The following is a 26,651-nucleotide window of genomic DNA, read 5'->3' as shown; positions in this document are numbered from 1 at the left end:
TTCAATGATCAGTTTTTATTTGAATCATTTGAAAAAGTTCAAAACTTCCCCAATTGCTGAGTCTTTGACTGCCTTTTGTGCTTCTGGGAGTGACACAATTCATTTATTCAAAGCAAAATCTTATCAACATAACATGGCCCCTGTCCCTTATCACTTTGAAAAATAAAATTGTCTTTTTTCTTGTACAATCTTGTAGTTGTAAACCCCTAGTAATATGGTCAATTGCTGCTTTCTGGGTCACGGAACAAATGACATCCTTTATTATGTTTTACCTGTGATTCCAGCCTTTGGACCTTGTACACACAAGTACTCTGAAGTTGATATTAAAAAGATGCTTGAGTTTCTGATTGACAATATCTATGAGGTTTTTGGAGACCAGGTCTTCAAACAATTTGTTGGAATTCCCATGGGTACCTACTGCGCCCAGTTGTTAGCAGACCTATTTTTTACATTCATATGAAGCAGAATTTTTCAAAATCTTATACATGAGAAATAGAAATCTTTTTGCTGTGGCTTTCATCTCGACATTTGGATATATCGATGACGTATAAATAATTATCAATTAACAATAGTTGTTTCCATTCATATGTATACTCGATATATCCCAGTGAGCTTGAAATAAGATACCACAGAGTCTGACACATCTGTTTCATTTTGAATATTTTACTAGAAAAGACGTTAATGGTAATCTAACAACAAAGCTTTATGATAAACGTGATGACTTTAACTTTTTAATCAACTTCCCTTACTTATGCAGCAATATAACGTTATCACCTGCATATGGGGTGTATATCTCTCAGTTGATTCGATACGTTTCTTAAACGAGTTAAGTTATTGACAAACAAGAATATCAACAGTCTCATTTAAAGTCATCGTTTCGTTAAGTTCTATGGTCGATACAATGATCGTGTCAGCAAATACAATTAATCATTAAGTCATATGCTGACTGACATTTTTCATACTAATTGTTAGGCCATTATTTACACACTGAATTGTCGACGGATTTTTCCGTTATTTACCGATCATGACAAGGAGTACACGGCGGGTGTGACAGGTCGGCAGGGGATGCTCACTCCTCCATGGCACCTGATCCTACCTCTGATGTTTTTGGAGATCCGTGTTTGCTCTGCTCCCGATTTGTATGGTTTAAATGGACTTTGAGTTTGGATACTGTTCGTTATCTCCATATTTCCTGACACTTAATTTGGATGCATGATTTGATCTGTCACACAGAGAAATTGCCGTTCCTCTGGTGATTTTTATTTAGCTTTCTTATATCTTGAATTGTTTAGCTAGTTATACTAATTCCATGCTTCCAATGGTAATTAATGCCCTGGCATACCAAACAAATTAGTGATTCCTTCATAAAAAGCCAATCTCAGTTTTGATAGAGGTGATTTAATTATATACAAGTATATAATTTATTTGGTATTATTTTAATGTTGATGTAGTTGAGATTTAAGTATATTTACCATTCCTACAGAATTGAGTTTTGGTGCAATCCGGGAACCTTAATATACTCTCCCTTTTATAAAAGGCAAAGTAGGTTTTCCAAAAACATTTTATTAAATTCTCATAATAAATCATAACAATTGTATAATGAGGTTTACAGTAGTTAAATTGTAACCATTAACATTAATCAAATAACACTTTAATGGCATTTGAAATATCAAGGATTACAAAACAGTAGGTGCATTTAAAAATAAAAGTCCATTAATTTAATAAAATGTATTTCAGCAGAAGATTCCTTCTTGAACTTTTACCATGATTAACAATGTGGTATCAAATTAGCTTCATTTTTTAAACTCTGAAAATAATATTTTGTAAACAAAGCAGTAAAAAGAATAGCTGTCCGGACATCAAACCTGTTATTAGACTCCTGATTTCTTTTTTATGAGGACATTGCCTCTTCCATGCCTCACAGAATTGATTTCTTCAGCTCCAGGTACAATGAACAATGCATCACCTTGTCATTTTTTTTTATTAAGTTTCATTTTTACATATGCTATTTATAACCATTTGTGAGTAGATTTCATTTATTTCACCCTGAACATGGTAAACTGTTTTCTCTGAGCCAGGATTCTTGACTTCTGAAAGCTGCAAAAATAAATGTCTTCTTTTCAGGATTAACACAGAATAATGTAAGTTACAAATACTTACACTGTCTAGCAGTTACTGTGTAGTTTTTAATTCTCAAATCAGCCCATTTGACAGACTCCTTTCTCTAACTTCCTATACAGCACATAATAAGATTAACTGAATAGTATATATGATAATGTTCCTTTAAAATATCACATGATTTCTTTGTTAGTGTATCATTTTTCAAAGTGTGCTTTCATATTAAGTTCTCTATTGCCACTAATTACATCCTGGCCCATTGTAATACCCAATACATTAAAATTATTTAAACTCAATACATTAAAATTATTTAAACTCAGACATTTCATAAGGTATGACCCTAGCAGCAGTGCTTTATCTGTGGACTTATATAGCATGGCTGTAAACCATTTCAGTATTCAGATATCACATTAGATCCGGATGCAACAAAAGATCATGCAAAGGACTCCATGGAGAAATGAATTAAGTAACTTAATAAGCTTTTCCATAGACGATACGATGAAAACCTTTTTGCCTGTTTTGAAAATATCTTTCCAAAACAAAAAGATGTGGCAAGAAACAATAAATCCATGTCAACAATGCTCACATACACCTTGCCATTTTTTACCCAGTGCATGTCCTTTTATCCTTGACTAAGAATTGTACAAACTCATTGTTCTACACATATTTTCTTGAATCTGATCAACAAATACATGAATGCAGAATCTTATATCACAAACGTTCATCTGATCCCCTTAAATTAGATTTTCTCATACAATTACCTTATGGAAATGACAGGCACATTTTCCCTGTAGAAAATCTTTGAATCTGGCCATTGTCAGATTAAACGTCTTGATGAATTCGAACCCTAACTTCCTGCCATGTTTTTCTAATTCTCTTTCTCTAAGTACAAGTTTCTGTATGTCGGTCTGAAAAATAAAGAGTTTGATGTAATTTTTTTCAAATTTGTTTGAATTTAATCTTTGTTATAGATTGTGAGACTTCTACAGACTTTGTTATTATACCTCTACTGGTATTTTCCCTATATACATGTAACATAAGATCATTTGATGTGACTAATTCCCTAGAAATCTTTATGAATGTACGAATCCCTGTGCATTAGTCAAGTGAGCTAATCCCTGCTTCAAAAGCAAATTCCCAGTTATCTGTAATCCTCTAGATTTTATTTTTACATTGGTATGATAAATGAATGGACTAATCCCCATGTATTAGTTCAGTGAGCTAATCCCTGCTTTGAAATCATGCTTTGAAATCACGCTATCTGAGTCCTCTAAATTTTATGTTTGTATCGGTATAATAAAACAGTTAAAAGTATATCATTGCAGGAGTTAGCAAGATTCCAGTTCCCCTCGACCAGGACTATTTCCCTTGGCTTTGCCTCGGGAAATAATCCTGGCCTTGGGGAACTGGAATCTTGCTAACTCCCTCAATGATATACTTTAACTGTATACTATAGATATATGTTTTTGTCCTGTCAAACATGCAGTAAACTAGATCAGTTCTAACAGACTCCCTCTGCCACTCTACCACATGCCCTGGTATTAAAATCATGTTCATACTACCACAGTATTAGATTAGCTAGAATCTGACCTTGGAATTATTAGAGAGGATATTCCAATCATTCAGCAAATATTTCATAATGTTCTGAATGTATTACGATTCACTAATGCTAATCCACCTATTGTGAGTAATATTAGTAAATATTTCATGTGCCTAATACAAGAGTATTCTTGAGTATTTACTTACTGTGAAATCACTAATTTTCGCAGGGACTTAATTTTTGTTGTTATCGTGGTATGAAGATACCCTCGAATTCATATCCCCCATGAAATATGAAAACCGCACATTGCAATACAATGTTTCTCATTTTACCACGAAATCAAATCCCCTCAAACCAGTAATTTTTCCTCAAACCACGAAAATTTGACCCCACGAAAATAAGTGATTTTACAGTAATCCATCACATATGAATAGTAACTATGAACTGTTTTTAAAGTATCAAACTCAAAGCCTGCCCCTAAGTTGGATTTACAACTGCTGGGAAGATGACAATACCTGTGGTAGATAGTGAACACCATTGACATGCTGGTGGAATCCCGAACCTAATCCTTTTACAATCAGCTTGATGTGGGATAAATTTTCTCTGGAAATAATGATAACCATTAATTCGAATACATTTCTTCTTTAATTACTTTGCTCTTTCTAAATTTTACGTTATTTCTCTGACAAGGAAGAAGATATTTCCTCCATTTTAGGCTAAATGTTGAAAGAAAAGTCAGATTTAATCTTTTTTAAAGCTTTGATGATTAGCTCTAAATGTTGACTTGTCAGTACCCCTTAGTTAAGCTAGAAGTACATGTTTCCTCTTTAAAGCTTTGATGTTGATATCTTCATGTTAACTTTATAGTACCCCTAAGTTAAGCTAGGATTCTATGTTACCTCTTTAAAGCTTTGATGATGAGATCTAGATGTTGACTTGTCAGTACCCCTAAGTTAAGCTATAGGATTCTATGTTACCTCTTTAAAGCTTTGATGATGATATCTTCATGTTAACTTTATAGTACCCCTAAGTTAAGCTATAGGATTCTATGTTACCTCTTTAAAGCTTTGATGATGAGATCTAGATGTTGACTTGCCAACCAATGAACACCCCCAACAACTAACACTGTCCTATTGTCATCACTTAATGGCTTCGTCCTAGTTACAAAATATACATTCAAATTCAAGTTCACAACAAAAGTTTAGGTATAGTAATGAGCAACAACATAAAATAACACATTGCAATTTCAGTATCTCCTTGAATGGTGATTTTAACCTTTAGGATATAACCTTAAAAAGATAATTACCAAAAACAAAGTTTCGTATCTCCCATACAGAAGAGATACATTGCTATTTTTTCAATATTTTTTTTCAATCGAAATCTAATTAGAAAAATTTAATTGCCTTAAATGAAAAAAATATACTCTTGAAAATGTTCCTAGAAACTTTACAGTAACAAAACTTCATATATTTCTAATTTTTTTCAAAAATTATTTTTAGCTGTAAAGTTACATTTTCCCACTTTTCACCAAATTATGTAGCTTGCAGGTCAAACATAAAGTTGTTTAACTAAACAGATATCATTTCTTTAGTCAGAAAGGTACCTATTCAAGCAGGATTTTTAATGTTTGTGTTATTTATCCTTAAGTGAAGTAAAAATGATAAAAATAGCCTACCAGAAAAAAAAACATACTAAAGATTGAATTCATTGAAGTAGAGGGTTAAAAAGACAGGACCAAAACTTGATCTAGTGTCAGTGGGACTGACAAACAACAATGACATAAACAATATCTCCTATGGGTGCTGATGTGAAGTCCCATGTGATCACCAATTCAGGTCTTTTTATGTCTGATACTCTTACTTACTTCATAAATATTTTATGTTACAATTTAAAAGTACGAAAAATCAATATACCATTTGATCAGCTGGAATACTGCCTTGTCAAATGCTGGTCTGTGATTGGTAGGTAACCAGAATTGTGGGTAATATGAAAAGCTCAGATCTGTTTGATTACCATTAATACTTTTGTAGAGCTTAAGATTATGAGTTTTGTCCCATTCTGTCAGAGAACCATTTATCTTCTCCAGAATATAATGCATAATCCCCCTATTTGTTGAGTCTCCAATAAAAAGCACTTTTCTTCCTTTAAAACAGGAACTAATATCTAGGTCACTCAGATGTTTAGTCTGACAAATGTTTGTCTGCCATGTAGCACTCCTCCAGTGACATGAATGTGGGTCTTTACAGTCTTCACATGGAACAAACCAGGAGGCTGAAAGTTAAACAGATACATCTATGAATAAATTCTCCTACAAAGTAAACTGATGATTTCATGGTAGCAAACATACATTGTATACTATCATGATGTTTAAATTTTAAATACAGGTATAATTACATGCAGCTATATTTCTTCATTGCTTTAATTACTACTCATTTATTACTTGTTAATTCAGAATTTTCTCATAAAACTAAAAATTAAATTTTCTGATATATCATTTCTGGTAGAGTAATATTAGGGAACAATAGAGCAGATCATACATATTTAGATAGTTATCATAAATCTGTACATGTGTTAATTTGACTGTCACCATTAAATCCTAAAATCATCAGACTCTTTATTAATGTTATCAACTAATTCTAAAATTATTCATGGTCTGCAATCATTTCAAACAAAGACAGACTATGAACTTTGACACAATGGTCCAAACATTTTTTTTTCTCTAATTGCTTTCAAATTGTTAATTTCAAGAGCAAAATTAGAAAATGACACATAAAATTGTCTCCTGAGCAAGTATAAAATGAAAAGGACAAACAGAATTCCAATTTTGTCTTCAACTTTGTCAAAACCTTCCCAGTTAGCTGCCAATCACATGATCAGGACTTCAGCCCCTATTCAATGCAATCCACTACTGATTGAGGTGTACGTCATATCAACTCATATTAATTTTGTCAAATTGAACAATAATCCCGCAAACTAGTTATACTGCTCACTTTCCTGGTAATCCGACTGTTGACAAACAGGAAGTTGTGAAGTGTATTTCTGGTACAACCTCCAGGATCTAAACCTTGTAACAGCTCTTAATCCACAACTCTCACTGGGGGAATACTTCAGCTCACAATCCTACAAAAAATCAAACACACTTCAGCTCACAATCCTACAGGAATCAAACACACTTCAATCTGCTTTTCTTATTTCAATGCCCCCCAAAACACAATCATCATTTTGATTTGACAAACTGTGAAATCACTAATTTTTGTGGGGGTTTTATTTCATGGTTTTCGACGTATGAAGAGACCCACGGATTCATGTCCTCCACAAAATGTAAATTGTCATATACATAACAACTTAACAATTCTTATTCCATGAAATCAAACCCCCCAAAACCCACAGATTTCCCTCAAGCCATGAACATCCGACCCCTTGAAAATATGTTATTTTATAGTATGGCAATTAAGAAATATCACTTTAAAAGAATTTCAAAATTAAGACTTTAATCCAAAGGTTTAAAAATATTTCAAAAATTAAAATTAAATTGATTTTCAAAAACAAAATTGTTGGTATATGAAATCTGACCTGAGTAAGCTGACAGACTCTTAACGAGGGGCGGAGATGGGGAATCCCCCTCCCCTGTCTCCAGATCAGGATAACGTAGGTGTTGACAATTTGTGGTTCTGTTGTTGATGTCATCACTACATGTATCCTGATTCTGTTCTCTCCTAAACCAAGGGTGTAGTTCATAGAGCTACAAAACAATACATAAAGCCCTAAAACACACAGACCTAAACCAAGGGTGTAATTCATAGAACTACAAAACAATACATATAAAGTCTTAAAATGCTCATTTAAATTACTTCAGCTAAAAGTTAGAAACTTTAAATTTTTTTGTATGAATACCATAAAAATATAAATGTTCATCAGGTCATAGAAAATACAATAACAATCCTTATACATGTATCTTTGCTACAAACATTTACTTATTTTATCTTATCCAGTTCATAATTATAATTGCTTGGAGATGAAAAGTTGCTTCAGTACAAGCATACATTCTTTATAAGTTTGTTAGAGAAAGTTATATTTATGTTTCACTGTAGTAATGAAGTACAGCTTTAACAAAAGAGGAAAAGACAAAATGGTTATGATTTGAGTTTTATACATGTACCTGTCTTCCCCGTCTGGTGTATGAAATCTTGCCGTGGTGTTACAATGCTTGGTAATTGCCGTTATAGAGAAGACAATGGTGTTATAGTCTGCATGGGCCTCATACATTGTGTGCTGAGGGTCAAACTCGGGGGATAGCTGGACAGAGGAGGGGGATAAAGTGACTGTGGATAACAGCGACAAATCTTGTTGATCTAAAGATGAAGTTAAGAAAAAATAATGCATACTTCATGTAATTTTTGGATTTAATGGTTTTAAAAGGCTTTAGTAAATTAAAGGAAAGAGACACAACCTAATATAAAAATGTGTCCTGTTTTATCAATTGATAGCAGTAGCCTCTTATTTTTAATTCTGACATTTCAACAAATAGTTGACATAAACTTACTGGCGTCACTGTCTTAGAGCTCTAAAGTTAAAAGAATTTCACAAAAAATAAAATAAAATAAAATAAAAAAAGAATTGTCTCAAAGAAAATGAAGAATAAAGATCTTAATATTAACAGGACCCACCTTTACTTTTTATTGTAAGTATCACAAAGAAAATAATTACTTTGAATATAAACAAAATGTTCCCTGTGACAGTTTAAACATTACAACTGTAAATCCTCTAAGTGCATAGCAGCTCTATTTTGTCTTCTTGATCTAACTATCCAGCAGTAAAAAAAATATTAATAGTGAATTACCTGAGCTACAATTTGGTGTCACCTTCCCTACAAAAACAACAAATATGATCAGTCTGAGAATAATTTTAATTATAATATACTACTCTGACAACCTGCTACTTTCAATTCTCTCACTGGATTTTTAAACTATTTATTTTTAATAGTATTTACCTGATGTGGACATTACATCTTCATTAATAAGGTTATCTTCTGAAAACTGGGCATCAAGTTTCCTTGACAAGCTGAAATAATAAACCTAGGTAAAAGACTGTCTACAGAACAGGTGTCAACAAAATTATAATGACATAAGAATATATGGAGAGTTTGTGGATAAAATATTCTCCTTTGTAATATAATTGTAAGTGCAAGGTTTTGTGATGTTAAATATCATATAAATCCTTGACATAAACTGGTTAGGAAGAAAGAATGGATACATGTATCAATTCTGCTCAGCATTAGACATATAAAAAGAGAGAAAAAAACATGACATAGTCTGCAGTGCACTCACAACATTGGCTTGTTTTGTATTGGTGTGAGTTGTCTCCCTTTAGAGCTCTGCTGATAGAGCCTCTCTGCCTCCTCTATGACTGGGTGTACCTCGGGAGTAAAATGACAGCTGGGTGGGTGTCCGGTGACATTGACAAATTTAGAACCTCTTTGATCCATGAAGAATAGGTGGAGGAAATGATCCATTAAATGACTGTAGTCCTCTGATACTGTAGGGTATAGCTAAAAAGAATAGACACTGAAAGTTTATCTGTAGACCTGATACTGTAGGGTACAGCTAAAAAGAATAGACACTGACAGTTTATCTGTAGACCTGATACTATAGGGTACAGCTAAAAAGAATAGACACTGACAGTTTATCTGCTAATGTTGTAGAGTTGGCACAAAGAGAAGTTATATACATGTAATTCATTCAATAGAATAAATATCTGTAGACCTGATACTGTAGGGTACAGCTAAAAAGAATAGACACTGACAGTTTATCTGTAGACCTGATACTGTAGGTCTGCTGATGTTGTAGAGCTGGCACAAAGAGAAGTTATATACATGTAATTCATTCAATAGAATAAATAACTTTTTTGTTTTTACCCTTTAATTATTAACATGCCCTGCTCTTGAGTATAATTCATGACTTCTCCAATGAAGAAATACTGTATACAAGAAAATTTACATGTGGGAAATTTATATTACATATTGTCATATCCTATACTTTTATACTTTTGTCATATTTATTCATAAACTAAGTATGAGAAAGCAGTCTACAGGGGATGGATTAAGTATATAACTAACTCTAATAAGATTGCTTACATGACCTATGTGTACAACCAGTGCACTTCAGTACCCAAGTCTCTTTCTTTACTAACTAAACAATGATAAATGGATTGTTTTTCATAAAACATTAGAATATCCTTACTCTGAGGAAATCTACAGGTGCCCTGAATTCCCTTCTAGTGTCCAATAAGTAGGTCAGATCAGATTCCTGTAGGCAGGGAGATAACTCTGATCTGCAATGCTATCAAAGAAAAGATATAAATATAAACAGGTGTAAAGTGAATTTCATGGATTTAATGTTCATTTAGGAATGACTCTAATTCTTGGCCAAATTATTCGAGTATAACCTGGTTTGGGTCAGTTTATGCTTTATAGTCTGCGAAGCGGATTATAAAACAGCCTAAACTGACCCAAACCAGGTTATACTCGAATAATTTGGCCAAGAATTAGAGTCATTCCTTATAATTTAATTTTAAAATCATTAAATAACTATGGGTGTAAAATTTCGTTGCTTTTTATTAGTTCAAATTTGCCGCTCAATAATACAACCGTAGTAATAGAAGTGATGGGAAGCGAGGGGAGGTAAAAACTGATACATAGGCCTAGCAGCCTTGTTGTTTGTTTACATGTGGTAAGATCGAATTATTGTTTGAAGTTAAAGGTACATTTATTAAATCTGGAATTTTCCATGAATCCCGAGGACTGGAAATGAGAGGATTTTATGGATACAGATGATTCAACTGGTTGTCGGGGGGGTGTCCCCATACCAAACCAGGTTATACAGAAATAATTTGTGTTCCTTTTTGGATATTAACCAATCAGAGGCTAGAATACAAACAAAATTAAATTATATCAAAATATTCAGAGGCATTATACTTCAACAGAAAATTAGTCACAACAATTAAATGAGAATATGTAGTGATATATTACACAAAACTCACCTGATGGAAAAAAATTATCTAATAAATAAATCCATAGGTTTAAAATATAAACTTAAATACTGTACGTGTACATAAATTTGCGTATTCAAAATTTAGAGTAATCCCTGGGTATGGAGTTGTTGGCGTAATCATGAATTAGCACTATACATGTCTGTGCCGTATATTGCATTATTTTATAAATGATCTCTTAGCAGTATTCATGAATAAGCGCATCGTTGTCTGCGCTAGAGCCGCTAAAATATAAAGCCTGCTTTTTTAAGTACACATACATGTACAGTATTGTTTTGTTCTTGGCAATCCGGCTCACCATTTTCTGGGGTTGAATATTCCCAGCTTCTTTCACAACATCCTCATATACAGGTTCTTTGAATGACGTTAACATTACCACATCATTCTTAATGTCCTGCGGCATCACTCTGTAATCTGAAGGCTCAACCTGTGTAATACAGAAAAAGACATCAGCAATTGAAAATTCCCAATTTAGCTAAATAGATGCTGGAATTCCTAATTTTGAGGACCCCTGGCCCCAGACCAAAAGTACTTTGAAAAAAACACTGGAGACTCAGAAAAGTCAAAAGGAATAAAAAGTTTCCCATGCCAAATGTTTAAGAAAGGATACAATTACTGTTTTATTATTCTTAACATACACATAAAGTCACACAGCATCCATTTCACTGAAATTTTCTGCCCTTTTGTTTACCTTTAATATGATTGGCTGAAATTCATTTGTAAATACTATATCCACAGACAGACTCTGAAAGCACCTGCTGCATCTGGTCAAATAAAAAATGTACATGCATAATATGTTAAGCTCTAATACCTGGCAGAAGAATGTAGAAAAATTTACTGCAAGATAAAATACATAAATATATGCTAAACAGAACGACTCACAGTATTCAAGAAAATTTAAACCATAATTTGCATATTTACTGAAAATTATTTCAATTCAGGGTTAAAAAAGATTAAGATTAATGCTCTGCTAAGAGAAAAAAAACCTAAAACAGATAAACATGTTTCCTGAGGAGTACATATAATTGTTCTTCAACAATGATCTGTGTCTCATTTTGTGCTGCAATTGGTACACTAATTAAAATTGCTGGAATATTGTATCTCGAGCAGTTGTTTGTTAACATGTAACACAGAAAACCATTATATATTTAAGGACCAACAGCATGATCTATAAGCAACTGAACATTGAAGACCTGTTTCTGTCCACTGTTGATGGCAGACTCCCTTAAATTGGCTTATTTTCCCAGTCAATTTACTCACCTACAAAGGTTATCTGCCCCTGATGTCCACACTCCTAGCTCCGCTGTAAGCAGTCCGTTAATCAGCCCCCTCCTGAGGTGGTTCCACCAAAGTTTGGCCGTCGTCTCCTCAAAGTTCTGCTGAATACTTTGACGTACATGCCACAGTGTGGTCAAATCCTGTGTCATATGATTAAGTGAGACATCAAACATATACAGTCAAACATCGTTATCTTGAACTCAAAGGGACCGAGAAAATACTTCGAGATATCCGAAGATTCGAGATATCCAGGGTAAAATACTTAAGGAATAAGCAGTTGGGACTTTAAATCGACTTTGATATATCCATGGTATTCGAGATATCTGTGTTCGAGATACAGAGGTTCAACTGTATGGTTTTTTTTTACCTAAAACCTAAATCATGTTAAAACCATTGCTGTCATGTACAGTTGAACTTCAGTATCTCGAACAGTAATATCTTGAATACCATGGATATGTCGAAGTGATTGTGAAGTCACAAACACTTATTCTTTCAGTATTTTACCCTCGACATCTCGAATCCTCGGATATCTCGAAGTTTTTTCTCGGTCCCATCGAGTTCGAGATAACAAGGTTTGACTGTATAAATCTATCCGCATCCAGTCAATATTTATATTAAATCATTAAAGATACATGGCAACAGTAGATTCACAACCTTATGTTTTTTAAAATACAGTAAAATGTGGTTATAAAGAACTCGCTTATAAGGAAATCTCAGTTAAAAGGAAACTTCTGTGAATCGATCCCTTTGAAAACTTTTCAGTACAATGTTCCTTATACAGAAAGAATTTTGTTTATAACAAGGTAAACTTTAAGATTCCAAAGACTTCGTTTGACTGTACTACTTACCTCCCTTTGAATCCTATTTGATTGTACTACTTATCTCCCTTTGAATCCTATTTGATTGTACTACTTACCTCCCTTTGAATCCTATTTGATTGTACTACTTACCTCCCTTTGAATCCTATTTGATTGTACTACTTACCTCCCTTTGAATCCTATTTGATTGTACTTCTTACCTCCCTTTTAATCCTATTTGATTGTACTACTTACCTCCCTTTGAATCCTATTTGATTGTACTACTTATATCCGTTTGAATCCTATTTGATTGTACTACTTACCTCCCTTTGAATCCTATTTGATTGTACTACTTATATCCGTTTGAATCCTATTTGATTGTACTACTTACCTCCCTTTGAATCCTATTTGACTGTACTACTTACCTCCCTTTGAATCCTATTTGATTGTACTACTTATATCCGTTTGAATCCTATTTGATTGTACTACTTACCTCCCTTTGAATCCTATTTGACTGTACTACTTACCTCCCTTTGAATCCTATTTGATTGTACTACTTACCTCCCTTTGAATCCTATTTGATTGTACTACTTACCTCCCTTTGAATCCTATTTGACTGTACTACTTACCTCCCTTTGAATCCTATTTGATTGTATTACTTACGTCCCTTTGAATCCTATTTGACTGTAGGGTGAATTCACCATGCATAGGACACCCTTGCACTTCAACAAGTTCTAGTGATATCACTACCGACCGAATATTATCAAAATGGAACTTAACATGTAGTATGTGGTTAAAATATAAATTTTTGACATAATCGTGCCCTATTTATTGAGAAAATATCATTAGAAACCGATTCGAAATGTCAGAATTTACCATGGATCAGACAATATTCACCATGCATCAGACATACGATATTTAAACCAGAAAAATATCATACCTTGATCTTGGTGCTTTAAAATTAGTGATATCGAACCATTTTTATCTTTTATTTAAAAATTAACCTTCTAATTAAATTTGAATGACTACTTCGATCCTCAAATATGAAGATATTTTAGTTGCATCACATCGCCTTAGATAGGCTTTACAATGCTAGTAATATGGCAACTCGCGCCTTTGTCTCACGGGTTATAATCATCTAGTTTAAAGAAATAAATTGAGTCCACTTCTAGTCGTCATATATCGATAATTTGTATTTTCACCGAAATTTAGAGTTTCTATTTTCTATTTCCGTAAAAAACAGCTGTCATCTGGGTTTTACATGAAAATGGAAGTGATTACCCATGCATCGGAGAGTGTCCGATGCATGGTTAATTTGTTTCCGATGTACGATGAAATAAACATACTAGTTAAAAACAACTCTAAAATATATTAAACAAATATTGAAGTAAAATTTTTGAAAAATTTCTGTAATATTATCAATCACTGGCAAATTTTACCAAAGTCCGACCCGTTCCATTGACGTCTTAGACTATTTAAAAGAACGACAACTCTAAAAATTGCAAAATCGTAAAATTCTGGTTACTCCCCTTTGATGATGCAAAATATGATGTAATTTCAAGGCCATTCTTGTGGTATTTTTATCACAACATGAAAATAACAAGAGGCCCAAGGGCCTTAACGGTCACCTGAGTACAATACAACAATTTAGAGGATCCATAAACTGATAAATGAAGCTTTATTGCCCAAAAGCAAGAAAAATAGTATGATATTAAAGCATCAACAAAATAATTGGTCTAGTATCTATCTGTCCCCCATTTATCACTATTACCATGCAGTCTATTTAACAAAATGTCTATTTTTTAACCCCATATTATAACTTCTCACATTGGCCTCTCTTGGCTTTTGAAGAAAATTTAAAAAGATGTTATTTTTGTCTTATTTTTATTCATCTATTATTTCCAAGCCTACCTGATCATTAAAACTATGAAAGTACTTTTTGTATTATACAATAAATATTCTTGCATAATTCTTGTATTCTATTAACCTTTCAAATACATTGTTTACAGTGATTAATTATCAAAGGTGAATGGTAAAGGAGAATAACTTTGCTCAGCAGAATACAAGTTAATAGAGCCCTGGCCAGGACCAGAACACTTGACTAAATGGTCCAGGTGTTCAAAATTCTGGTAAAAATACCTTTGCATATTAAAACTTCTACTCTGTTTGCCTCGAATATACCCAGAAGCATAGAAGATTTTCAAAGAAATGCATTTTCACTCTAATATTAAATAAATAAAGCCCCACCCTTACACCAGAACATCTGGCAACAGGGTCATGAACTCACAATTCTGGAAGAAGCACCCTTGCTCATCATAACTATACACTTGTTTCTTTGCTTTATAACCAGTAGTAGAAAAAAATATTTTGAAAGAAATTATGCATTTTCACTACATAATCAATAGAGTCCCCTTCCCTCTTCACCAGAACCCCTGACCCAGGGGCCATGAATTTCACAATTTTGGAAGAAACATTCTTCCTTATCACAACCATGCACTTCCTTTGTTGGAATAATACCCAAGAACAGAGTAGAACCCTTGACCAAGGGGCCATGAAATTCACAATTTTGGAAGAGGCAACCATGCTCATCATAACTCATCGTCACTGTGTACTTAGTTTATTTAATATCCAGGAGCATAGAAGAAGATTTTCAAAGAATTAATGCAATTTTACTGTATAATCAAGAGAGCCCCGCTCTAAACAAGAACCCCTGACCCAGGGGGCCATAAATTCACAATTTCTGAAAAGGCAGCCATGCTCATCATAACTATGCTCTTAGTTAGTTTATTTAATATCCAAGAGCAGAGAAGAAGATTTTCAAAGAATTAATGCATTTTCACTATATATTCATTAGAGCCCCGCCCTAACACCAGAACCCCTGATCCTGGGGCCATGAAGTTCACAATTTTGGAAGAGGCACTCTTGCTCATCATAACTATGTACTTAGTTAATTAATATCCAGGAGCAGAGAAGAAGATTTTCAAAGAATTAATGCAATTTTACTATATAATCAATAGAGCCCCGCTCTAACACAAGAACCCCGACCCTGGGGCCATGAAATTCACAATTTTGGAAGAGGCACTCTTGCTCATCATAACTATGTAATTAGTTACTTTATTTAATATCCAGGAGCAGAGAAGAAGATTTTCAAAGAATTAATGCATTTTCACTATATAATCAATAGAGCCCCGCCCTAACACCAGAACCCCTGACCCTGCGGCCATGAATTTCACAATTTTAGAAGAGGCACTCTTGCTCTTCATAACTATGTACTTAGCTAGTTTATTTAATACCCAGGAGCAGAGAAGAAGATTTTCAAAGAAATAATGCACTTTCACTATATGACCTATATAGCCCCCACCCTAGCACCAGAACCCCTGACCCTGGGGCCATGAATTTCACAATTTTGGTAGAGGGCTCAATGCTTATTACAATAATGCCAACAGTTTGACTGCTTGATGTCCAGGAGTAAAGAAGAAGATTTTTAAAGATTGCATTATTTTTGGTGGTTTTAGCCCCACCCCTCAGGCCCCATGGGGCAGGGACCATGAAATTCACAATTTTTGTTCCCCCTCACCCATAGATGCTATATGCCAAATTTGGTTGAAATTGGTCCACTGGTTCCAGAGAAGAAGCTGAAAATGTTCAAAAGTTTACGACCGACGGACGACGCACGTTGCACGACGATGGACAAAAAGAGATAGCAATAGGTCACCTGAGTAACTCAGGTGACCTAAAAATCGACATCATTAAAAAGTTTAATTCTTCATCTTTAAGACAGAAACAAGTAAAAACACGGGGAGACTCAGGTTCAATGAAAGTTAATTGCTTGAAGTTGTCCGAAGCAAGGTATGTGTCCGATGCATGGTTAACTCACCCTACTACTTACCTCCCTTTGAATCCTATTTGATTGTACTACTTACCTCCCTTTGAATCCTATTTGATTGTACTACTTACCTCCTTTTGAATCCTATTTGATTGTACTACTTACCTCCCTTTGAATCCTATTTGACTGTACTACTTACCTCCCTTTGAATCCTATTTGATTGTACTACTTATATCCCTTTGAATCCTATTTGATTGTACTACTTACCTCCCTTTTAATCCTATTTGATTGTACTTCTTACCTCCCTTTGAATCCTATTTGATTGTACTACTTACCTCCCTTTTAATCCTATTTGATTGTACTTCTTACCTCCCTTTTAATCCTATTTGATTGTACTTCTTACCTCCCTTTTAATCCTATTTGATTGGTTGATTTTGAACACCTGACAGCTGGAGTGAAGATAGGCCCTGAGTGGGGACAGGGAGGTTATAAGAACAGCCAGACGTAAGGAGAATGGAGCCCCCTCTAACATCAGCACTCCAGGAGACACTCGCCACTCTACTCTTACCGTCATCATTTCCCTATAAAATGTATGTGTGTTATGACAGATGAGATAACTGCAGTGGAGACTCAACCAAAAAATATACTTTTGTTCCAACAGAAAGTGTAGTTTTTGAAATCTATAAATTAGGGATGTCAACGAGTACCCGGTTCACCGGGTACTCGATCGAACATCCGAGTATCGAATACTAAAAATGGTACTCGGTTACTCGGAAGTGTATTTTTTCTTATTTCAAAGTACATATTTTTATCAAAAACTTATCAAAAAATAACTTAAATATGCATAGGGTAATTAGCGTGTCATTGTCTACACCTGTTAAAATAAGCGATTTGGTCATCCACAACGCAGAAAATTCAGGTTGTATCGCGTATATTTTCGTAAGATTAACGTGGAGCTGATCAGCCATTGTCGCCTTTGACGTCACAGGGTCACGTGATCGCTATCTAATTAACTTGGATTTTTAAATCAGGGGTTTTCATTTGTGGCTGTGTTTATACAGTAATTAGTGACCAATCATCTGGTACACAGCTATTCTCACCTATTGTGGTCCTTAATTTTTGGATGGCTTTATTGATTGTTTTCAGTGAACATCGTTTACGTATGATCTATTATTTTCAAATCATTTTTAAATTACTTAATTAATGTAAGGCAGGGTTGGAAATGCATAGAAATGAAGCTAACCACATAAAAAGTGAAGAAATATTTAGAAATAACTAAAGATTAAAAAATGTAGTAAGTTTAGTGTATGGGGGAATTAAACAACCAACACATGGAATAATATTAGACTAGCGATCCCAACAACGTCCGTTCCTTCCCTTTCGCTAGTCTAATCACCACAAACGTGCGCAACAGACTGTCCTCCTTTTTGCATTGATGAAATAGATTAAACAAGAACTGTAAACCATTTGTAATTTTTTGATGCATTAATTGTGTCTTCTGTGTTTATTTTATAAATAACTTCAGTACCAAAAATCATTTCCCTTGCACTCGATTGTCTATATACATTTATAAACGTGATAAAAACAACATTGGGGTTTAACAGAGCTTAACGTGGCTCAAGAAAATTAACACACTTGTATTTTCATTTTTACCGAGTACCTGGGTACTCGATCGGTAAAACATCCGAGTAACCGATTAGCAAAAATTGACCGATTTGACATCCCTACTATAAATCAATTTCTTAAGCTTGAAATTTTCCATCACTTCACTAAATCTCAAAGTTAAGTAATTTAATTATTATAATTAATTATTATAAGTATTATTATAGCTGACCCTAAGTAAACATGATGCTTCATTACTGAATACATTGACCCATATTTAAACTGTAACATGTACTTTATGGAAAATTTCAAAGCTTTTAAGAGATCAATAAATCAGACCTCTTTTATAAATTTGTTACCAAACAGAAAGGGGCTATAACCAGTGAGAAAAAGCAATCAGAAAAGGCAATCAGAGATACAGATGTACATAATAACTAGTCACTATTAAATCTATCAATAGGAAAATGAAGGTCAGATCCATCACCCAAAGCAAGTCTGGTAGTGTGCATCCTTAGGTGTATCATCCATACAAGTTTTGTCAACATAAGGGCTTAGAATTACTTGAAAATGAGATCTGCTCCAAAAACTTTAACCTGGTTTAGCATCCAGAAAATGATGGTCAGATCCAGCATCCGTAGCAAGAGTGGTTTTGTCAACATAAGGGTTTAGAGTTACTTAAAAAATGAGATTTGCTCCAAAAACTTTAACCTGGTTTCACATCCAGAAAATGATGGTCAGATCCAGCATCTGTAGCAAGAGTGGTAGTGTGCATCCTTAGATGTATCATCCATGCAAGTTTGATCAATAGCTAGAGGGCTTATAATAGTTACAGGTACTTGGAAATGAGACCTGCTCCAAAAACATTAACCTGGTCATTCTTTAGTTGAATTTGTAGCATTTGAAACCTTGACTGGTACAATGGAACACACTAGAAGCATCCTCCATTCATCTCTGAGTTATTTAGGCATAGAAGTACTTGAAAACAAATCTGCTCCAAAAACTTAACCTGGGACACCGAGGGTATTACATAAGCTCCCCCAATTTCGTTGAGGTGAGCTAAAAATCTATTCAGAATGTGAAATGTTAGGATGACTAGCATCTAAGTTATCACCGTACTCACCTCTGTGTTAAATGTAATTTTTGTATAGAGATGTTGTCATCCTTATGTAGGTACATATAGTCCAGTTCTCTCTTGTGTGAGTCAACTTTCAGCTCGGTACTCAAGTGTGGCAAAACATAGCATAGAGTTCTGTCCCCTACCCTCACTGAAAGCAGAATAAAATGGCATTGAGTACAGCTAGTGCATAAAAATGTTAAATACAGGGGAATAAAACATCCACATTTCTTCACACTGAAATCCAAAATGATAAACAGTAATTTACATCTTTAGTTTTAACCTACTGAGAATTAATTTTTTTAACAAATTAACTCATCTATAACCTGTATCACCAAATGTGTTTGACAATCAAGAATAAAGAAAGCAACTGTTAATTCTTGATACAGTTAAATAAGCCAACCTTTAGAGAATGCATTCTGTGTTTTCTGTATACTGCAGAGGAGAGAAGGGTCAGCTACAACCCGCTGTAAGCTCTGTATGGAGTTAATCTGACAAAAATACAACATAAATCAAAAATACATTCACTTTAGGTAACAGGAATGATGAAGAGCCTGCCGTAACAAGTTAGCCCTTCACTTGAAATTGTTACCATCTGTCTGGTATTTTATATCCTTTTTATGGAGAATGCCTTACCTTCTTTAAATCATTTTCTGTAACAGTTGTGGAGTTATGTCCCTTTAAATTCCAAATCATTGACAACTTCTGTTTTTTCTGTCCAACATTTTCTGAAAAACAAAAGATGCCAAGTTAATACATAATGATACCCAATAAATATTTTCTTTCAATACTTTCATATGAAGTAATTTTTCTGTCAAATTTTTTGATGGAGTTAATAATATAATGGAAGACAAATTATTATCACAACATAGGATCAAGCTCAACTTTAAATATTGGGTAATATATTTGAGCAAGGATCAATTCATTTTAATAAATTCTTAAGTCTTTAAGTAAATTAAAAATGTAAATGACAAATACGCTCTACAAATGACAAGTCAGATCTGAATATTGTTCAGTATGTGTTTTTTTAATATTCATTTTGAAAAATTTGTTATTTTAAAACTACACTAACCAAGCAGACAAAAGAACAGAGAAATAGGCCTCTATAACACAGAAGAGTTACATTCTTTATATCCATTAGACAATAATTTTCCTTATTCCTACCAGCTCTGTGGATCACTCTATAGTCTAAGTGACGTAACAGATCTTCCAGTACTAGCGTGCTGTTGTCTTTTGCTCCCTCGTTTTCAATAAGCGCTGGAAATCTAGATACAGCTATTATTCTCTCTTCAATCTATATGCAACAAAATTTAGAAGTTTTAGTAATCTATCACAAAGGACCATTTCATTATTTTTATTTAATAATATTTCAATTACACAGAAACCAGTTTTCTTAGAAATTTCCAATACTCATTCATTAATGCTTAACATAATTACACAAGAGAACTGATAGATGTTTTATTTTATGGTTTAAAATTCTAGATTAAAATAAAATTTTTAAAAAATCATTTTCTTCATAACTTGCATTTTTTCAAATATTCTATACACTGTTCTGACATATTATTGGCAACCTGTGATTGATGATAAATTAACAATTAAACCAGACCTTCATGTACAATGTACATGCATGACTGTCTGATACTATTCATATTAGTACATGTAACCAAATTATGTAGTACATGACTGTACAATTCTGATCATATAAATACACATGTATATGTAATCAAATGTACATGACCGTATGATATTCAGGTGAGTTAATCTTTCAGTACCACTCAATTTTACAAAATCATGTAAATAAATCGATTCAGCAATATGATACTATGTATAATTATATCACTGACTTAGTTGTCAATTGCAAGTTACAAAGATCTATAAAATAAATCTGAGAAATTTATCAAGCTTCTACAATCTGATCTGCTTAATAAACAGGAGCAAAGGCATTAAATTGGAAAAACAAATTAATTTGATCCACCCAACGGCTGTTACTCTCAATAACTCCTACCACTGCCAAATCATACATCACCCTCGCCCAGGGAATGTGTAAACACTGACCGTGATTTATGTTTGTACAAAAACGTAATTGTGTGATCTAACTAAACGTAAACATTACAGCAGCTTTGCAGTGAAGGGAAACACCCTGTCAGCAAGAAACCATTCATATAGCAAACATACAGAATATCTGAGTTTCTTATCAAAACTAAATATTTTGAAAAATTTCAAGCACTTAATTCTCATGACAGAAAATTTCTTACACTTAAATTTTGACATATCATAAACAAATATATTCATATTAATCAAGAAAAATCAGAAACTGAATCTGACAATTTTTCCAATATCTTCACTTTATGAAATAGCTGATTGACAGTTACAGCTATTGCAAAATCTTAAAAATAAAATCAAGGTAATTTTACTTGATTGAACCTTAAGGACTGATATACATGCAATAGAACATTATAATGACTTATTAAAAGGATAAATACAACATAACATTGACAACTGCACAAAAACTGACAAACGTACCATTCATCTATATTCATAAAAGCAAAAAAAATATCTTGATATTAAAGGTACGCCTATAGCTGCTGCATACATCTTAACATGTTACAGTATTCAAAGTGCACATATCCCTTTCAGAGTGATATCTGAAGAAACTTATTAACTTTATTAATATTTTCTTCCAGTAATTTACAAATGTACATATAGAACATGATACCCTGTACAAAACGTTCCGCCCGGAATATAGGGGGAATAGAGACATTCTTTGAAAAGGATCGCGGTGTGAGTTTGTCTGACTACATATGGTGTTATGCAGGTTCCAGCGTAAACCAAGAGGAAACAAAGCGGAATTGAGCAGAAATTTGAGGTGAAAAATGCAAATGAGTTACACCTGGAAAAATAAATGATGCCTAGAAAAGAATTACGCCTGGAAACTAAAATGAAGCCTGAAGCAAAATTATGCCTGGAAAGTCCTTATTATTATATAATACTATGTGACCTAAAAACCTATATATAGCCAAGAAAAGCAAAATTATGATTTATAATGTTAAAGTTGAAAATTTAGCCTTTTGAACTGAACTGAAAAGAAAACATAATGACAAGTCATTAACATCTAAAATAGTATAAAAATATATTATATGAAAGCTGTTTTATTTCTTTGCATAAGGGACACCGAGACATCATCAGGAGTGTAAAATAATGTCTATAAGAATTTGATAAACTTTTTGAAATTATTTTATCATTCCATGCATGACAATGATTCAAACAAATTACTTAACATCAGTTCATTTACTCAGTACTTTACAGATTGAGTGCCTCTATGTCATCTCAGAATGTGTTCAAGGAAACTCCAAATAGTCTAATGAGTCAATAACAATCATTGTACATTCAAATTTACCTAAATAGGTACCAGATATTAATTATCACACCTACCAGCAGATACTGTGTCGATCAACCACAACAAGTGTAAAAGCCTTAACATTGATATACATGTATCTGTATTTCCTATTTCACTCACACTATACTCTCTCGATCCTTCTTGATGAAATTCAAACTTAATCTCCTATCTGTAATGACCCTTATTGACCAATCAGAGGCTTTTACTCCTCCTGAAAGTTCCAGGTGTAATTTTTGTTTCAATTTTCCTGCTATTTTATGCCAGGGAAAATCTGAACTAGGCTTGCAAACTGACGCCGGAAAGTAGAAATGACACCTGGAAGATGCCTCTTCTACTCAGGCATAACTTTTCAAAAGTCCGTCTCCATCTCAAGTACACCCGGAAGTAGCCAATTCCTGCTATATTCCACCCATATTCCAGGCGGAATCTGCCTTTAAATTTCATACAGGACAGAACATGAAATATGAAGACCGTGAGTGTTGTTTTGCAAATTAAATTATTTTTGATACTAACTGCAAACAGAAAGAGAGAGAGATCGAGACAAAAAATGTAGACTTTCCAATGGCATGCTTTTGATGGAATACAGCTTTCATTGTTTTATATTCCACTTCATCAAGTTAGCCACAAATACACCAATAAAATAATTAAATATAAACACACTCTCCTCCATAAGCCAAGGATTAATTCTATTTTCTTGTCTCAAAAGTACACTTTATCAAATTGAATTTAAAAAAACAACTTATTTTGAAAATTTTAGACCATGAATGTCAGATAGAATTTCCCCTGCGTACAGAAGCTTTATGGATGAAATGATTTTATGAGAAATTTAGCGACATTTATGACACAGTAATCTCCCCTGCATGTCAGATGTTCCTCAGGGTGAACCTACAGTCAAAGGTCAATGGGGACAAAGAAAACAAGAGGCCCATGGGCCACATCGCTCACCTGAGCACAGTGGATAGGCAAAAGCACAAATCAGTTCAGTATTGAAAAGATTCGGGGGGGGGGGGGGGGGGGGGGGGGGGGGCTTGAAATTTAAACTACCTGATGATGCTTCCATGTCAAAATAACAAATGGCTTTGTTGTACTTAAGAAGATTTTAAAAAAATTTTCTGATATATTCCTTTGTAAAAATTTGATCCCCCCTGGCTCCTCCCTATCCCAGGGGTCATCATTTGAACAAACTGGAATCTACACTACCTGAGGATGCTTCCATATCAATATGACTAAACATAGCTTTTCTGTTCTTGAGAAGAAATATTTTTTCTCTATGTTCTTATGTAACATTCGATCCTCCATTGTGGCCCCGTCCTACTCTCGGGGGTCAGCATTTGAACAAACTTGAATCTACACTACCTGAAGATGCTTCCATATCAATATGACTAAACATAGCTTTTCTGTTCTTGAGAAGAAATATTTTTTCTATGTGTTCTTATGTAAAACTTTCTATCCCCCTTTTGGGCCCCACCCTACCCTCGGGGGTCATCATTTGAACAAAATTGAATTTACACTACCTGATGATGCTTCCATATCAAAATGACTAATCATGGCTTTGCAGTTCTTCATCAGAAGAAATCTTCCTACATATTTCTATTTCAGACTTTGATCCTCCATTGTGGCCCCACCCAAGCCCAGGGGGGCAACATTTGAACAAACTTGAATCTACACTACCTGAGTATACTTCCACATAAATATGATCAATCAGGGCTTTGCTGTTCTTGAGAAGAAGATTTTTAAAGATTTTTCCCATATATCTCTATGTAAAACTTTTATCCTCCTTTGGGGCCCCACCCTACCCCCAGGGGTCATGATTTGGACATACTTAAATCTACACTACCTTAGGATGCTTCCATATCAATATGATCAATTAGGGCTTTGCTGTTATTGAGAAGAAGATTTTTAAAGATTTTTTCTATATATTTCTATGTAAAACTTTGATCCTCCATTGTGGCCCTGCCCTACCCCCGGGGGTCATGATTTGAACAAACTTGAATCTACACTACCTGAGGATGCTTCCATATAAATATGACTCATCATGGCTTTGCTGTTCTTGAGAAGAAGATTTTTAAAGGTTTTTCCCATATATTTCTATGTAAAACTTTGATCCTCCATTGTGGCCCCACCCTACCCCCGGGGGTCATGATTTGAACAAACTTGAATCTACACTACCTGAGGATGCTTCCACATGAGTTTCATCTTCCCTGGCTTTGTGGTTCTTGAGAAGAAGATTTTTAAAAGATGCTATTAATTTTTCACTAATTCTTTATTATCTCCCCTTGAAAGAGGGCGTGGCCCTTCATTTGAACAAACTTGAATCCCCTTCACCCAAGGATACTTTGTGGCAAGTTTGGTTGAAATTGGCCCAGTGGTTCTTGAGAAGAAGTCGAAAATGTGAAAAGTTTACAGACAGACGGATGGACAGACGGACTACAGACAAAATGTGATCAGAAAAGCTCACTTGAGCCTTCGGCTCAGGTGAGCTAAAAACAAAACACATACATAGCCTAGCTGTATAGAATCTTCAAGGCATTACATGATTGAAATACCATACTCTACTTTGTGTTTTCTATCATTTACTAATTATATCCCTCATTCATTTTTCAACATATTTTAATCCCATATTCTTTCTGTTTGAAGAGTTAAAATTCATTATCATTTAAATATTCAATCAATACATTAAGATTGCTAAGCCTTGTCAACACACCTAAGAAAACAAATAAATGCCTAAAATAACACTGATTGATTTCTCTCTGAATTTTAAATATGAATCTACATATTTTTTTTTTTATCCCATATCATATTACATTTAAATATGTACACAATATTATGTATCTTTAAGTAGAATGACTAGCTTAAATTCCATCAAGATAAAGTTTATAACCACCACAAATATTTATAAAACCAGGCACCAAATATATCTTGAATACAATGACAAAAAGGCTATTTTGGACTTAATAGAATGGAGAGCTTCTGATAAGGGGGTTGATACTTAGTGTAGACTTTTGCACATGAAGCAGGGCCATAAGAAATATGTCTTGCCAAAGAAGTACGTGAAACATGTACATGCATACAATTCAAAGAAGGAATTTTCTGTTTATAATCCGTTATTGAAAACTCTGAGGAAAATTAATTACCTTAAAAATCTTGTTCAAGATATTGAGCTTCCGAGTTGTAGCTGTCGCTTTCTGCTCTTGGTGGTCTACCTTCTCAGGGAGATCCAACCCATCTTCACCATATGTTTTTCTAGCAATTTGATTTTGACGAATCTCTAGAAAATGAACGTCCTTGACCTCCTTGTGACCTTCAGGTGGGTATGGGAGGTACAACACTATGTGATAGGTAAGTAAAAGGGAGGAAATTCCTATCAACAGCAGCAGCAGAAAAACGTCCTTGACCCCCAGTACTGAGGTGAACAGTGCCATGACATGAGGTTATTCCAGGGTCAATCTTCATCTAAGGTCACAGCCTGGAGAGACAAAAAAAGCAGGTATAAAATAGGGGCACAATGACAATAAATCAGATCATTTAAAAGCTGATTTCATTACTAATTCACAAGAAACAACAATTCAATATTTTTAAAATCAAAAGGATTTTCTCTTGTGAATTAGTACATAAGAAAATAGGCAGTAAAAATCCAACAAATGTACCAGGTATAATAAAAGGTGTAGAATAACAAATAATAACATTAAAGTCAGAGAAACTCAATCTTATAGTGCTAATGTCCTGATCAAGATGAGAAATGCACACCTGATGTGAAAAAGCATGACAGTTCTGTCCAGGGAGGTAACTGAACTTCCATTAACGTGTGCCAAAAAACAATATCCAGAGAAAATGAAATTTCTATTATATGCCAGATATTATCCAAACCAAAGGTTTTTTATCTAAACACTTTTCCCGTGAAAAGAAGCAGAATTTAACGGAATAATCTCACT

The 26,651-nt window shown here is 34.0% G+C and overlaps 1 protein-coding gene across 2 annotated transcripts; it reads right to left on the bottom strand.

Annotated features, from left to right (window-relative positions):
• Positions 1 to 1,607: 1,607 nt before the first annotated feature.
• LOC133203715 (cadherin-like and PC-esterase domain-containing protein 1) lies at positions 1,608 to 26,194 on the bottom strand. Of its 2 annotated transcripts, XM_061339483.1 has the most exons (22): positions 25,854 to 26,194; positions 20,487 to 20,616; positions 19,959 to 20,050; positions 19,726 to 19,813; positions 19,329 to 19,473; positions 17,010 to 17,187; positions 11,966 to 12,123; positions 11,397 to 11,469; positions 11,004 to 11,132; positions 9,898 to 9,996; positions 8,986 to 9,206; positions 8,649 to 8,719; positions 8,499 to 8,525; positions 7,818 to 8,010; positions 7,438 to 7,463; positions 7,232 to 7,374; positions 6,649 to 6,778; positions 5,572 to 5,929; positions 4,714 to 4,815; positions 4,174 to 4,261; positions 2,880 to 3,026; positions 1,608 to 2,097 (listed from the first exon to the last, which is right to left on the bottom strand). In XM_061339483.1, the coding sequence occupies exons 1-22, from the start codon at positions 26,139 to 26,141 to the stop codon at positions 1,984 to 1,986; spliced, it is 3,000 nt and encodes a 999-aa protein (XP_061195467.1). In that variant the 5' UTR covers positions 26,142 to 26,194; the 3' UTR covers positions 1,608 to 1,983. The 2 variants fall into 2 exon arrangements, with proteins under 2 accessions (XP_061195467.1, XP_061195466.1); XM_061339482.1 differs by lacking the exon at positions 7,438 to 7,463 and having other exon boundaries at positions 7,232 to 7,400.
• Positions 26,195 to 26,651: the final 457 nt, after the last annotated feature.

Source organism: Saccostrea echinata, unplaced genomic scaffold (assembly GCF_033153115.1).
Source record: "Saccostrea echinata isolate AGI-Se365-2 ecotype Australia unplaced genomic scaffold, CSIRO_AGI_Sech_v1 ptg000051l, whole genome shotgun sequence".
In the NCBI taxonomy this organism is placed as follows: domain Eukaryota; kingdom Metazoa; phylum Mollusca; class Bivalvia; order Ostreida; family Ostreidae; genus Saccostrea; species Saccostrea echinata.
The sequence above is the reverse complement of the archived record's forward strand: the minus strand, read 5'-3'. Positions and strand labels throughout refer to the sequence as shown.